Source organism: Bombina bombina, chromosome 4 (genome assembly GCF_027579735.1).
Source record: "Bombina bombina isolate aBomBom1 chromosome 4, aBomBom1.pri, whole genome shotgun sequence".
NCBI classification, from domain to species: Eukaryota; Metazoa; Chordata; class Amphibia; order Anura; family Bombinatoridae; genus Bombina; species Bombina bombina.
Window position 1 is genome coordinate 1157598862 of NC_069502.1, and position 16095 is coordinate 1157614956.

Here is a 16095-nt window from a genome sequence, read left to right on the forward strand (position 1 = left end):
CTGTAATGTCAGCGATAATTTCTTTCAAACCGGGCCCAAATAAAGTTTGCCCCTTGAAAGGTATATTAAGTAATTTGGACTTAGAAGTTACATCAGCTGACCAGGATTTTAGCCACAGCGCCCTACGTGCCTGAATGGCGAATCCTGAGTTCTTAGCCGTAAGTTTGGTTAAATGTACTACGGCCTCCGAAATGAATGAATTAGCTAGTTTAAGGACTCTGAGCCTGTCCGTAATGTCGTCCAGCGTAGTTGAACTAAGGTTCTCTTCCAGAGACTCAATCCAAAATGCTGCCGCAGCCGTAATCGGCGCGATGCATGCAAGGGGTTGCAATATAAAACCTTGTTGAACAAACATTTTCTTAAGGTAACCCTCTAATTTTTTATCCATTGGATCTGAAAAAGCACAGCTATCCTCCACCGGGATAGTGGTACGCTTAGCTAAAGTAGAAACTGCTCCCTCCACCTTAGGGACCGTTTGCCATAAGTCCCGTGTGGTGGCGTCTATTGGAAACATCTTTCTAAATATTGGAGGGGGTGAGAACGGCACACCGGGTCTATCCCACTCCTTAGTAACAATTTCAGTTAGTCTCTTAGGTATAGGAAAAACGTCAGTACTCGCCGGTACCGCAAAGTATTTATCCAACCTACACAATTTCTCTGGTATTGCAACAGTGTTACAATCATTAAGAGCCGCTAAAACCTCCCCTAGTAATACACGGAGGTTTTCCAATTTAAATTTAAAATTTGAAATATCTGAATCCAATCTGTTTGGATCAGAACCGTCACCCACAGAATGAAGCTCTCCGTCCTCATGCTCTGCAAGCTGTGACGCAGTATCAGACATGGCCCTAGTATTATCAGCGCACTCTGTTCTCACCCCAGAGTGATCACGCTTGCCTCTTAGTTCTGGTAATTTAGCCAAAACTTCAGTCATAACAGTAGCCATATCTTGTAATGTTATCTGTAATGGCCGCCCAGATGTACTAGGCGCCATAATATCACGCACCTCCCGGGCGGGAGATGCAGGTACTGACACGTGAGGCGAGTTAGTCGGCATAACTCTCCCCTCGCTGTTTGGTGAAATTTGTTCAAATTGTACAGATTGGCTTTTATTTAAAGTAGCATCAATACAGTTAGTACATAAATTTCTATTGGGCTCCACCTTGGCATTGGAACAAATGACACAGGTATCTTCCTCTGAATCAGACATGTTTAACACACTAGCAATAAACTTTTAGCAACGTTTTTAATCACAGTCAATATATAAGTCTCACAGCTCTGCTGAGAGAATCTACCTCCCTCCAAAGAAGTTTGAAGACCCCTGAGTTCTGTTAGAGATGAACCGGATCATGAAGGTTTGTTCCCATTAGTAAAGTAACAATAATTAAATTTGAAAATAAAAATTACAGAGCAGTGAGAGAGAAACGAAACTGTCACAATTAAAACAAGCAACTGCCAAGTGGAAAAATAATGCCCAAATATTTATTCACTCAGTACCTCAGAAAATGCAAACGATTCTACATTCCAGCAAAAACGTTTAACATGATAAATACCTATTAAAAGGTTTAGTGTACTTTTAACAGAGTACTTCCGGTGAAATACCATCCCCAGAATACTGAAGTGTAGAGTATACATACATGTCATTATAACGGTATGGCAGGATTTTCTCATCAATTCCATTCAGAAAATAAAAACTGCTACATACCTCAATGCAGATTCATCTGCCCGCTGTCCCCTGATCTGAAGCTTTTACCTCCCTCAGATGGCCGAGAAACAGCAATATGATCTTAACTACTCCGGTTAAAATCATAGTAAAAACTCTGGTAGATTCTTCTTCAAACTCTGCCAGAGAGGCAATAACACGCTCCGGTGCTATTGTAAAATAACAAACTTTTGATTGAAGTTATAAAAACTAAGTATAATCACCATAGTCCTCTCACACATCCTATCTAGTCGTTGGGTGCAAGAGAATGACTGGGAGTGACGTAGAGGGGAGGAGCTATATGCAGCTCTGCTGGGTGAATCCTCTTGCATTTCCTGTTGGGGAGGAGTTATATCCCAGAAGTAATGATGACCCGTGGACTGATCACACATAACAGAAGAAATATATATATATAATGTCTGTAAATACATATATACACAAATATAAAACAAAATGTATGCTTACTAAGGTCTAACTGTCTGAAAAACAGGGAAGGCCGTCGACTCACAGTGTCAAGAAAGAAACAAATTTATCAGGTAAGCATAAATTTTCTTTTTTTCTAATGACACGGTGAGTCCACGGATCATCATCAATTACTATTGGGAATCAATACCCAAGCTAGAGGACATAGATAAGGGAGGGATAAGATAGGTAACCTAAACAGAAGGCCCCACTGCTTGAAGAATCTTTCTCCCAAAGGACGCATAAGCCGAGGCAAAAATGTCAGATCTGATTAACAGTTGCCTCATCTTGAAGGCCCACAAGGAAGACACCGCCCTGGTAGAATGAGCTATAATTCTCAGGAGGCTGCTGTTCAGCCGTCTCATATGCCAAAAGAATAATACTTCTCAACCAAAGAGAAAGAAGTGGCAGTAGCTTTCTGACCTTTACGAGTCCCAGAAAAGCAAACAAAGCAGAAGACTAACAAAGTCCTATGTAGCCAGCAAGTAGATTTTAAGAGCACGGACAAAGTCTACGTTGTGTAATAGACGATCCTCATGAGAGGATTAGGACAGAGAAAAGGAACAACAATTTCCTGATTAAACAAAAATGTGCGAAAACACAAGAGGGCGCTAAAACATATTGAATGGACACTGTTGAAATAAATTGCAACAAAATATAATAAACTCTCCAAGACCCATAAAGCATTAGAGGTGCATAATATAAATGGAAAATGGACCCTCACTATATGTGAATATATAATTGTAAAACAGTCCACAGTGTATGTTCAAGGAGGACCAGACCATATAAAATATTTTAAAATGTTCCAAAATATTTCCCTGCAGATAGCAGTAAAAACTCCAAACTCTGTGAAGTCCTTCTATCTCTTTGTTGCAGCAGGTGAATCTGTAAAAGTAGGAGACAAACAGAGGCGACCAATGTGTGTATCCACAGTAGTAATAGCCCAACCAAGCACAAGTATTCTATACCCAGGGTACTCACACTCTTGCTGAGCACACCAATGTGCTGGTAGGAACGGACTGTCTATCTGAGCAAACCAGCTTGCTCTCTCCGGTGGGCACTCTCCCTGCGGCGCTAAACAAACTCCTGGCAGCTTGCTTCTCCCTGCGGCGCTGAACAAACTCCTGGCAGCTTGCTTCCTTAGATAATATTTCTCCAAGCAGCGGTCAGGAATGATGGGCTTACTAGTTTTACTCCCCACGGAGTAAAAAAACAAATGTGTATTATTTGCTACGCGTTTCTCGGCTACAACTTGGCCGTTTCCTCAGGCGTAGCAAATAATACACATTTGCTTTTTACTTGTGGAATAAGGATTGCTGTTATTAACAATGATTAAAGGACTTATTTTAGATCATTGTTTGTGATTCCTTATACAAGTGAGTTATCTCATTACCAATCAGTGGGGAGTAAAGCTAGTAAGCCCATCATTCCTGACCGCTGCTTGGAGAAATATTATCTAAGGAAGCAAGCTGCCAGGAGTTGGTTCAGCGCCGCAGGGAGAAGCAAGCTGCCAGGAGTTTGTTTAGCGCCGCAGGGAGAGTGCCCACCGGAGAGAGCAAGCTGGTTTGCTCAGATAGCCAGTCCGTTCCTACCAGCACATTAGTGTGCTCAGCAAGAGTGTGAGTACCCTGGGTATAGAATACTTGTGCTTGGTTGGGCTATTACTACTGTGGATACACACATTGGTCGCCTCTGTTTGCCTCCTACTTTTACAGATTCACCTGCTGCCACAAAGAGATAGAAGGACTTCACAGAGTTTGGAGTTTACACTGCTATCTGCAGGGAATATTTTGGAACATTTTAAAATATTTTATATGGTCTGGTCCTCCTTGAACATACACTGTGGACTGTTTTACAATTATATATTCACATATAGTGAGGGTCCATTTTCCATTTATATTATGCACCTCTAATGCTTTATGGGTCTTGGAGAGTTTATTATATTTTGCTGTAATTTATTTCAACAGTGTTCATTCAGTATGTTTTAGCGCCCCTCTTGTGTTTTCACACATTTTTGTTGCATTTGTTCTCATAGCTCTCAGAGTTTATGGTTCAAGAGGTGCAGCTTTTTAATTTTCAAAAAATATATATAGATATATTTGTTCATTATCATATTAATTATTTTATTAACACATTTCCAATAGCAACAGCGCTTTTAACACAGTTATAATAGCATTAGCGCTTGTAACATATATTCCTTAGCAAGGGGTCATCCTGTTAGGTTTAGGTCATTGTGAGAATTGTTATTTAATATTGTTAATACTGGAGTCCTATTTTATTGGAGGGTGATTGCAATCCTTTCTATATCATAGATTGTCCTATAGCGCCCTCTAGTGGCTGTTGTCACATTTATCAATTTCCCGATTAATATTCCTGCCCGAAACCACCTTAGGAAGAAAAAACAAACTTGGTACGAAGAACTGCCTTATCTGAATGAAATATGAGATAAGGAGAATCACACTGCAAGCCAAGAATTTGAAACTCTGAGCAGAATAGAATGTGGAAATAAAGACAACCTTTCAAGGTAAAAATTAAATATCTGTGGAATGCAATGGCTCAACCTGAGCCTGTTGCAAAAACTAAAAAACAAAGAAAGGTTCCAATAGGAACAACTGACTAAAATACAGGCCTGAAGTAACCAGGGCCTGACAAGAAAACACCTCTGGAACATCCGCCAGACACGTGTAACGAGAGAAATGCAGAAATTTGACTCTGCCAGAACCTGACAACCCTTCTCCAGACCTTCCTGGAGAAAAGAGAACATTCTAGGCTCCTGATGCTACTTCCAAGAGTAACCCTTGGAATCTCTGCTAAGATGCTCACGTCATACCCTAGTGAATACAAATTTGGATGAAAGAAGGACCCAAATCAGAAAGTCCTTCCTCAGGAACAACCTTCAGGGGGGAAGAGATTACATCCCAAAGGCTGCATATTAGGACAGCTTGCTGACCTCCAGACCTCTAAATGTATCTAGGAAGCAAGTGGTACTTAGACAAGGGTCAATCTGGAGAGATCAGAAAGAGTGCCCGGATAAAAGGTCTGACTTCTCAAAAAGTCCGCTCCCAGCATTCCCTCCAGGAATAAAAAGGAAAACAGCAATAGTGAGCGTCCGCCCACTCTAGGTTCCTCCCAGGTGGTATATGCAAATCACTGAGAAAAAATTGTCCAACTAGAACCTGATAAACTGGGTTAAGGACAACAGATCAACAGCACATTGCCTATCGATCTAAACGCCAAGAGGAGTGGAAAAACAGACTCCTCCCGAGTGCACAGTCCCTAGCCCAAACGGCTGGGGACCGTGGCACTATCATCCAGGCAGGTTTCCAGGGTAAGAACCCTGACTCTCCTGAGAAAGCCTGTCTTCTAAGACAGATTCACCTGGACCCCGTATAACTATCCGAGCATGCGTAACAGTAGAACTCTAGGATGGAATGAGCAAAAGCATGATGTCCAACAAAAAGACCATCAGACCATACCTTAAGCCACTGAAGGCCTAATAGAAATGTATAAAGAGGCCAAATGGAAAATCTTTAATTTTCTGACCTTCTGTCAGAAAAAGGTTCAGGGATAGGGAAACTATTATGGTCCCTAAGAAAAACTACCCCTGTAGTTGGAACAAGGAAACATTTCATATTCACTTCCCATCCATGGGAACGAATTAAATACAATAAGATCCCTGAATGAGAGTCTGCTTGATGGAAGGACTGCGCCTGAACCAACATGTTGTCCAGGAAGGGCGCCAAAGTGTTTGACAGAATGACAAAACTCAGGAGCTTGAAGATACGCATCCTCCAGATCTATGATCATCATGAACTGACCCTCTTACACCAAAGCAAGAATCGAACCAAAGGATTTAATTTTGAAGGATGGAACACTGAGAAAAACAAGTTGAGACACTTAAGGTCTAAGCTAGGACGAAAAGTTCCCACCCAATGAAAACGCCTCTCTGCTATCTGGTCCACGGATAAAAACTGAGAGATGGAATATGCGCCTGGGAGTAAGGGTTTGATTCTATTTAGTAACCCTGAGGCAATAAGTCCACCGTCTATCCGGGACATGTCATACCCATGTTTAAAGAAAACCAGAGAGCATCAGTCTCTCAATAGTTCTGCATTGGAGCCAAATCTTTCATCTCTTAGATCAGGATCAAACAAGGTCTTACCCTTGTAAGGAAACACCAGAAATCTGGGCTCAGAAGAAAAATCTAAAAGGAGAGCTGAAAGTGAGAGGACTCGCTACACAACGCTCCGCGGGCTAGCACAGCGAAGCCAGATAACTTAGCCCCTGGCTAAATGACTAGCCTGGAAACATCAGACATAAAGGAATTGGCTTAGGAGCCTTAATTCTGTTCTGGTTCTCTTCAAAGGGAACCCCACCCAAATGAGATCAGATAAAGCGATGCATCAATAAGATGCTGCACTTGACACAGAGGCAATCGAAACCTCCATAAAAGTCTTTAGCTAAGTTCATTGATCCTAAAAAGAGCAGCTATCCTCTATAGGGATCGAAATTCTCTAGCCGGAGTAGAAAAGGCCTCTTCCACTTAAGGCACCATGCCCTGGCTAAATCTTCTTTAAGGAGACAGGGAAAACAGAAAACCTGACTTCTCCCATTCCTGAATAAAAACTCCAAGCACGGACTGGAACAGGAAACATCCACAGAGAAGAAACAACAAGCAACTATGAAGTTGACAAAATTCCGTGGAGTTGACAACTATAGGCGTATCTGAGTCGCCCGTAGAAGCCAAAACCTCCTTTAACCATACACAAAGGTGATAAAGCTTAAATCTGAAGAATACCACTTCAGCATCAGATAAATTAATTGTACTGTCCGAATCTGAGATTTCACCCTCAGAGGCTACCGAAGTATCCTCATCATACCTATGAGGAAAGACAACCTGTATAGCAGCAAGCGGGCAGAAACCCTACTATCTGAAATTCTAATTTTCCTCTTGCGATATCCCTTATGATAGGAAAAACCGATAATTCCACAGGAACTTCAGAAGATACCTGGGCAGAAATTTCTGTAGGCAATAACTACTCTAGGAGATTGAGAGGTACCGCAGGGACTGCATGTGACACCACAGGAGCTAGGGACGTTACAGGAGAAAGCTGTGGGACTGCCTAAACAGCAGCATCCTAGGGGACAATGGGCTCAGAGGCAATGCACTATCTATCAAGAGATAAGCGAAAACATAGCAGAACCCCCCCAAAAACAAACAAACAATTATTGTATATTGTTTGTCCCAAATAAAGAGAACAAACCAACAATTCACATACACTGCTTGCGCCTTCTGAAGGTAAGCCAGCGTGTAATAACCAAAAGAGCACAGGGCAAGGACAGAAATAGCCTTAGAAGACAAATGGGCACTTACCTGCATCTGGCCGTCTGGCAGCAGGACAGCTCACTAGGTTTTAGAGGCATTCTCCCTCACATGGACCTGTGGAAGAGAAGAAAGACTGAATAATCTTACTCAGGCTTTCAAGTTAGGGCAGCAACAACTATTTGGGAGGCGCAGTGAGGATTATACCCCACAAGTTCCCAATTGCTTAAAAGCCACCACTGCTCTACTGAAGAGACTGACATGGGCTACGGCTGACACCTCATGTCTTTGAGCCCTTATAACTTTTTATTACTATTTTTATTAGAAAGTGTTATTACAAGTGTAAATGTAATTTTAAATGTGTGATGTGTTTTGTAACACTTTTTTTGATTAGCATAACAGTTACCCAGAGCTCTGAAGTCAAGTTAATCATTCTAGCGTAAATCAGTGGAACGTCTCTTTATAAATACAGAGTATATTCCACCCCCTATTATGCTGTGATAAAACAGGAGGCATATGCATATTATATGTGGCAAAGAGAGCAGCCATATAAAGAACAGTTAGACTTCTATTGTAAACATGAGTTAAAATAATAATACTAATACAACAGATAAACATTAGGTGCGCCTCTCAAGTTTACACTTACAATTTTATCTTCTTTTGGATCAGGTTCCACTGCTGGTGTTTTTTCTACAATTCGTCTCCTTTTCAAAAAGGGAAATAAGTGTTTAAATGGGGTCATTTAGTGTAGCACAGTTTATTCAATATCAATTTTATATATATATATATATATATATATATATATATATATATATATATATATATATATATATATATATATATAAAAACACACACAGTTGTATGCAAAAGTTTAAGCACCCCTGACAATTTCCATGATTTTCATTTATAAATAATTGGGTGTTTGGATCAGCAATTTCATTTTGATCTATCAAATAACTGAAGGACACAGTAATTTTTCAGTAGTGAAAACAAAATGTATGCTTACCTGATAAATTTCTCTTTCTTGACACGATGAGTCTACGGATCATCTAATTACTAATGGGATATATCACTCCTGCCCAGCAGGAGACGGCAAAGAGCACCACAGCAAAGCTGTTAAATATCACCTCCCTTCCCTCCCACCCCAGTCATTCGACCGAAGTAAAGGAGAGAAAGGAAGTAACAAGGTGAAGAGGTGTCTGAAGTTTATAACATACCAACACCCTCTCTAAAGGAACAGGGCAGGCCTCATAGTGTCAAGAATGAAATACATTTATCAGGTAAGCATACATTTTGGTTTCTTTCTAATGACACGATGAGTCAACGGATCATCTAATTACTAATGGGATTTAATACCCAAGCTAGAGTACACAGATAAGGGAGGGACAGGACAGGGAACCTAAACAGAAGGCACCACTGCATGAAGAACCTTTCTCCCAAAAGCGGCCTCAGCTGAGGTAAAAGTGTCAAATTTACAGAATTTTGAAAAATTGTGAAGAGGGGAACAAGTTGCAGCCTTGCAAATCTGTTCCACAGAAGCTTCATTTTTGAATGCCCATGAGGAAGAAACAGCCCTCGTGGAATGAGCCGTAACTCTTTCTGGAGGCTGCTGTCCCGCAGATTCATAGTCAAAACGTATGATACTCTTCAGCCAAAAAGAAAGGGAAATAGCTGTAGCTTTCTGTCCCTTACGCTTCCCAGAGAAAACCCCAAACAGAGCAGAAGACTGACGAAAATTCTTAGTCGCCTGTAAATAGAATTTGAGTGCACGAACCACATCCAGATTGTGCAGAAGCCGTTCCTTCTGAGGAGGAGGATTAGGACACAAGGAAGGAACAACAATCTCCTGATTAATGTTCTGGTCAGAAACTACCTTAGGGAGAAACCCTAATTTGTTACATAAAACTACCTTATCCGAATGAAAAATAAGGTAAGGAGACACACTGTAATGCCAAGAGCTCTGACACTCTATGAGCCGAGGAAATAGCAACAAGGAACAAAACTTTCCAAGATAACAGCTTAATATCTAAGGAATGCATAGGCTCAAACGAAGCCCCTTGAAGAACCTTAAGAACTAAATTAGGATTCCAGGGAGGAGTAACTGGCTTGAACACAGGCCTGATCCTGACCAAGGCCTGACAAAACGATTGTACGTCTGGTATGTCCGCCAGACGTTTATGTAACAAAATAGACAAGGCAGATATTTGACCCTTTATGGAACTTGTCGATAATCCCTTCTCCAAACCTTCTTGGAGAAAGGACAGAATTCTAGGAATAGGAGTAGCCTTTGGATTCATACTAATATAGATATTTACGCCATATTTTGTTCAATCTCCAAGCAGTCAGCTTCAGAGAAACTAGATTTGGATGAAGGAAGCGCCCTTGAAGTAGAAGGTCCTGAGATGACATGTCCACCAGGTCTGCATACCAAATCCTGTGAGGACACGCTGGTGCAATGAGGATCACCAACGCCCTCTCCTGCTTGATTCGAGCAATGACCAGGTAGAAGAGCGAATGGAGTAAATAGGTATGCAAGACTGAAGGTCCAAGGTGCTGCCAGGGTGTCTATCAGTACAGCATGAGGATCCCTTGACCCATACCTCGGAAGCTTGGCATTCTGCCGAGATGCCATGAGCTCCAATTCCGGCTGACCCCATTTGAGAATCAGGCTGGAAAACCCTTCCGGGTGGAGTTCACACTCCCCCGGGTGAAAGGTCTGCCTGCTCAGGAAGTCTGCCTCTCAGTTGTGCACCCCTGAGATGTGGATCGCTGACAGACAGCAATTGTGGGTCTACGCCCACCAAATTATCTTGGCTACTTCTGTTATGGCTAAGGAACTCTGGGTTCCTCCCTGATGGTTGATGTAAGTCACTGAAGTTATGTTGTCCGACTGGAACCTGATTAACCGGGCCGAGGCTAACTGGGGCCAGGCGAGCATTGAAGATTGCTCTCAGCTCCAGAATGTTTACGGGCAGAACAGACTCCGACTGAGTCCAAGTTTCCTGAGCCTTTAGAGAGCCCCAGACTGCTCCCCATCCCAGAAGGCTGACGTCTGTTGTCACAATCACCCAAGAGGGTCTGTGAAAGCAGGTTCCCTGGGAGAGATAATCCTGAGACAACCACCAAAGAAGAGAATCTCGTCTCCTGCTCCAGCTGTATTCGCGGAGACAAATCCGGATAATCTCTGTTCCACTGACGGAGCATGTTTAACTGCAGAGGTCTGAGGTGGAAACAGGCGAACGGGATGATGTCCATTGCCGCTACCATCAGCCCGACTACCTCCATGCACTGAGCCACTGATGGCCGAGGAGAGGACTGAAGTGCTAGACAAGAATCTAAAATTTTTGATTTCCTGGCATCTGTCAAAAACATTTTCATTGATAGGGAATCTAATATGGTTCCCAAGAAAGTTACCCTTGTATTTGGAACTAAGGAGCTCTTTTCCAAATTTACCTTCCATCCGTGAGATTGCTGGAAAGATAACATTTCCGTGTGCGATCTTGCTTGTTGAAAAGATGGCGCCTGGACCAGGATGCCGTCCAGATAGGGCGCCACTGCAATGCCCCGTAATCGGAGCACTGCCAACAGGGATCCCAGAACCTTTGAGAAAATTCTGGGAGCTGTGGCAAGGCCGAAAGGAAGAGCCACGAACTGGAAGTGTTTGTCTAGAAATGCAAACCTTAGAAACTTGTGATGATCCCTGTGAATGAGAACATACAGGTACGCATCCTTTAAATCCACCATTGTCATAAATCGACCCTCTTGGACCGAAGGAAAAATGGAACGAATAGTTTCCATCTTGAAGGACGGTACTCTGAGGAATTTGTTTAGACTCTTGCGATCTAAAATTGGTCTGAAGGTTCCCTCCTTTTTGGGAACCACAAACAGATTGGAATAAAACCCCAGACCCCGTTCCTGCCTCGGAACAGAAAATATCACTCCCAGGTCGGAGAGGTCCCGTACACAGTGTAAGAATGCCTCTCTTTTTGTCTGGTCTACAGATAATCTTGAAAGCAGAAACCTGCCTCTGGGAGGAAATTTCTTTAACTCTAGTTTGTATCCCTGGGACACTATGTTCACTGCCCAGGGATCCTGAACATCTCGAACCCAACCTTGAGTGAAGAAGGAAAGCCTGCCCCCCACAAGATCCGGTCCCGGATCGGGGGCAGTCCCTTCATTCCGATTTTGATTCCATAGCAGGCTTTTTGGATTGTTTCCCCTTGTTCCAAGACTGATTGGGTCTCCAGGAAGGTTTGGACTGTTCTTGCTTGGAAGAGGAAGCGGAAGAATTTCCCTTGAAATTTCGAAAGGAACGAAAATTACTCTGATGTCCCTTTTGTTTGTTTCTCTTATCCTGAGGGAGAAGAGGACCCTTTCCTCCCGTAATATCAGAAATTATTTCCGTCAAACCCATCTAAACAAGGTCTTTTCCTTGTAAGGAATCTATAGAAGTTTGCAGACCAAGGTTTTAACCATAAAGCTCTGTGGGCTAAGCACAACAAAACCTGAAATCTTTGCTCCCAGGTTGATAACCTGTAGGAAAGCATCAGTAATAAAGGAATTAGCCAACTTAAGGGCTTTTATCCTATCCTGGATCTCATTAAGGGGAGTGTCTGTCTTAATAGCATCAGACAACGCATCAAACCAATATGCCGCCGCACTAGTGACGGTAGCAATGCACACTGCAGGTTGCCATTGTAAACCCTGGTGTACATACATCTTCTTGAGTAACCCCTCTAATTTTTTATCCATAGGATCCTTAAAGGCACAACTATCCTCTATGGGGATGATAGTCCTCTTGGCCAGAGTAGAAATTGCCCCTTCCACCTTGGGTACTGTTAGCCAAGATTCCTTGATAGAGTCCACTATGGGAAACATCTTTTTAAATATAGGCGATGGAGAAAAAGGGATACCCGGTCTCTCCCATTCCTTAGCAATGATCTCAGTAGCTCGATCTGGTACAGGAAAAACCTCCCCCAAGGAAGGTACATCAAAATATTTTTTAGCTTACTGGATTTCTTAGGATTAACTAGGACCATGGTGTTGCTGTCGTCCAATGTAGCTAAAACCTCCTTGAGTAACAAACGGAGGTGTTCTAGCTTAAACCTGAAAGATACAACTTTGGTAGCATCTAAAGGTGAAATTTCAGATTATGACAGTGTAATTCCTCTTACTGATACTGAAGTATCCTCCTCCTCAGGCTTCTGGGAGGGGGCATTCGAAATAGCAAAAACTGCATCAGAAACCTTGCTTACTGAATGTTTGTTTTTCCTCTTACGCTTTCCCTGCAACATGGGAAAAGCAGACAACGCATCAGAAACTGCAGAAGACCTGAGGGAAGCGATGACTTGCAACGTAACTCCAGGAGTTAGAGAGGAAGCGCAGGGCACTGCATGTGTGGGCGGTAAAATTTGGGACACTTGAGGAGAAAGCTGCGGCATATATTGAACATTGTCATTAGACTCCTGAACAGCATAGAATATATTGGCTCAGAAAAAAGTATATCTCTGTAATTTAAAGTTCTCTCAATACATGAGCAACTGAAAGGGATTGGTGGTTCCACATTGGCAATTTACATTTTGCAAAGCCTCTTGGTCCATTCTGACTCACAATGGATCAAATTATCAAATAAAAAGTTCAAAAAGTAAAAATTAAAGTGACAGAAAAACGTTACTGTCACTTTAAATTTTAAACCGTAACTTTTTTATTTTTTATATGCAGAGAGGACAGAAAAACTAAATAATACTGCAGATAACCGCTACACTTTGCTGAGGTGCCTATCTGCCTGTCGACACCATCTCTCTCTGAGCAGGAGCCGTTCCACTAATAACAGATCCAGAACTCAGCAGCAGATGCAGGAAACCGGTCTCCGTTTCTAGACACGCATGTATGCGTAATAGAAATAGATACTGTACTAGTTCCCCTTCCGATCACTAGGAAGTGAGGGAAAAAGGCGCGCAACAAATTTCCGCCTTCCCTAGCTCCGCCCATTGTGGGCGTCGCAAAAAAGTAATCTCCCGGTCGGGAGTAGTGAAACCACCAACAATGTAGAGCCTAGCAAATTAATTTTTTCTAGCCCCAGTGCCTGCATCTAAGCTGTCTACATAGTGTCTCCTGCGTCTATAGGAGAATTTATGTCTTTAAAAATAAAAGTGCCCAAACTCCACTGAGCCTTTGTATGTATCCCATCCTTTTAAATAAAGTGCCCAACTTTTTCTGAGTCTCTCTGTAACCCCAGAAATTAAAGTCAGCACTTACCTCATAATCTGCCAGACAGCAAGGCAGCTCACCAGGTTTGAGAGGTCCTCTCCCTCACATTGACCTGTGAAAAAAAGAGAAAAAAGACTGAGTAATTTTACTCAGGCTTTCAGAGTTAGGGCAGCATCAGTATATGGGAGGCGCAGTGAGAATTATGTCCCACAAGTCCCCATTGCTCTAAAGCCACCAACTGCTCTACTGAAGAGACTGATGTGGACTACGGCTACACCCTAGGACAAAGCAGAACAATCTTGCACTACTTAAAAATAATAAAATCTTGCTTGAAGAATCTTTTCTAACACCTAACTTTACAACTTCCTTGCTCTAACGTAGGCAAAGAGAATGACTGAGGTGGGAGGGAAGGGAGGTGATATTTAACAGCTTTGCTGTGGTGCTCTTTGCCGCCTCCTGCTGGGCAGGAGTGATATATCCCATTAGTAATTAGATGATCCATGGACTCATCGTGTCATTAGAAAGAAATTAGGTTTATTGGATTAACAGAAAATGTGCAATATGCATCCAAATGAAATTAGACAGGTGCATAAATTTGGGCACCCCAACAGAAATATTGCATCGATATTCAGTAGAGCCTCCTTTAGCAAAAATAACAGCCTCTAAAGCTTCCTATAGCCTGTAATGAGTGTCTGGATTCTGGATGAAGGTATTTTGGACCATTCCTCCTTGCAAAACATCTCCAGTACAGTTAGGTTTGATAGTTGCCGAGCATTGACAGCCCGCTTCAAATCACCCCACAGATTTTCAATGATATTCAGGTCTGGGGACTAGGATAGCCATTCCAGAACATTGTACTTGTTCCTCTGCATAAATTGCCAGAGTAGATTTTGAGCAGTGTTTTGGGTTGTTGTCTTGTTGAAATATCTAGCCCTGGCGTGACTTCAACTTTGTCACTGATTCTTCAACATTATTCTCAAGTATCTGCTAATATTGAGTGGAATCTATGCGACCCTCAACTTTAACAAGATTCCCAATACCGGCACTGGCCACACAGACCCACAGCATGATGGAACAATTTTACTGTGGGTAGCAAGTGTGTGTCTTGGAATGCTGTGCTCTTTTGCCACCATGCATAACGCACCTTGTTATGACCAAATAATCTTTGTTTCATCAGTCCACAGCACCTTCTTTCAAAATGAAGCTGGCTTGTCCAAATGTGTGTTTGCATACCTCAAGTGACTGTTTGTGGCGTGTGTGCAAAAAAGGCTTCTTCCGCATCACTCTCCCATGCGCTGAATTGTTGAACGATGCACAGTGACACCATCTGCAGCAAGATGATGTTGTAGGTCTTTGGAGGTGGTCTGTGGGCTGTTTTTGACCGTTCTCACCATCCTTTGCCTCTGCGATATTTTACTTGGCCTGCCACTTCTGGCCTTAACAAGAACTGTGCCTGTGGTCTTCCATTTCCTCACTATGTTCCTCACAGTGGAATCTGACAGCTTAAATCTTTGTTTTCAGGTCATTTGAGAGTTGTTTTGAGGCCCCCATGTTGCTACTCTTCAGAGGAGAGTCAAAGAGAACAACAACAACTTGCAATTGGCCACCTTAAATACATTTTCTCATGAATGGATGCACCTGTCTATGAAGTTCAAGGCTTAATGGGCTCACCAAACCAATTGTGTGTTCCAGTTAATCAGTGCTAGGTAGTTACGGGTATTCAAATCAACAAAATGACAAGGGTGCCCAAATTAATGCACCAGTCTAATTTTGTTTTGATGCATATTGCCCATTTTCTGTTAATCCAATAAACCTCATTTCACTACTGAAATATTACAGTGTCCTTCAGTTATCTGATACATCAAAATGAAATTGCTGATCCAAACACCCAATTATTTATAAATGAAAATCATGGAAATTGTCAGGGGTGCCTAAACTTTTGCATACGACTGTATATACATATACAGTTGTGCTCATATGATTTCTTGACCATTTTTCAGAGAATATGAATGATAAAACAAAAACTTTTCTTTCACTCATGGTTAGTGTTTGGCTGAAGTAATTTATTATCAATCAACTGTGTTTACTCTTTTTAAATCATAATGACAACAGAAACTACCCAAATGACCCTGATCAAAAGTTTACATACCCTTGTGATTTTGGCCTGATAACATGCATACAAGTTGACACAAAGGGGTTTGAATTGCTATTAAAGGTAACCATCCTCACCTGTGATCTGTTTGCTTGTAATTAGTGCATGTGTATAAAAGGGCAATGAGTTTCTGGACTCCTGATAGACCCTTGCATCTTTCATCCAGTGCTGCATTGACGTTTCTGGATTCTGAGTCATGGGGAAAGCAAAAGAATTGTCAAAAGGATCTGCAGGAAAAGGTAGTTG

At 42.1% G+C, this 16095-nt stretch overlaps 1 protein-coding gene across 1 annotated transcript in view; it reads right to left on the reverse strand.

Moving 5' to 3' along the window:
• ENAH (ENAH actin regulator) overlaps positions 1-16095 on the reverse strand; it is a gene marked incomplete in the record, with an annotated part of 421876 nt that overhangs the window by 56101 nt on the left and 349680 nt on the right. Inside the window, 1 exon segment of the mRNA XM_053712606.1 lies at positions 8134-8191. Coding sequence (XP_053568581.1) covers positions 8134-8191 — 58 coding nt within the window.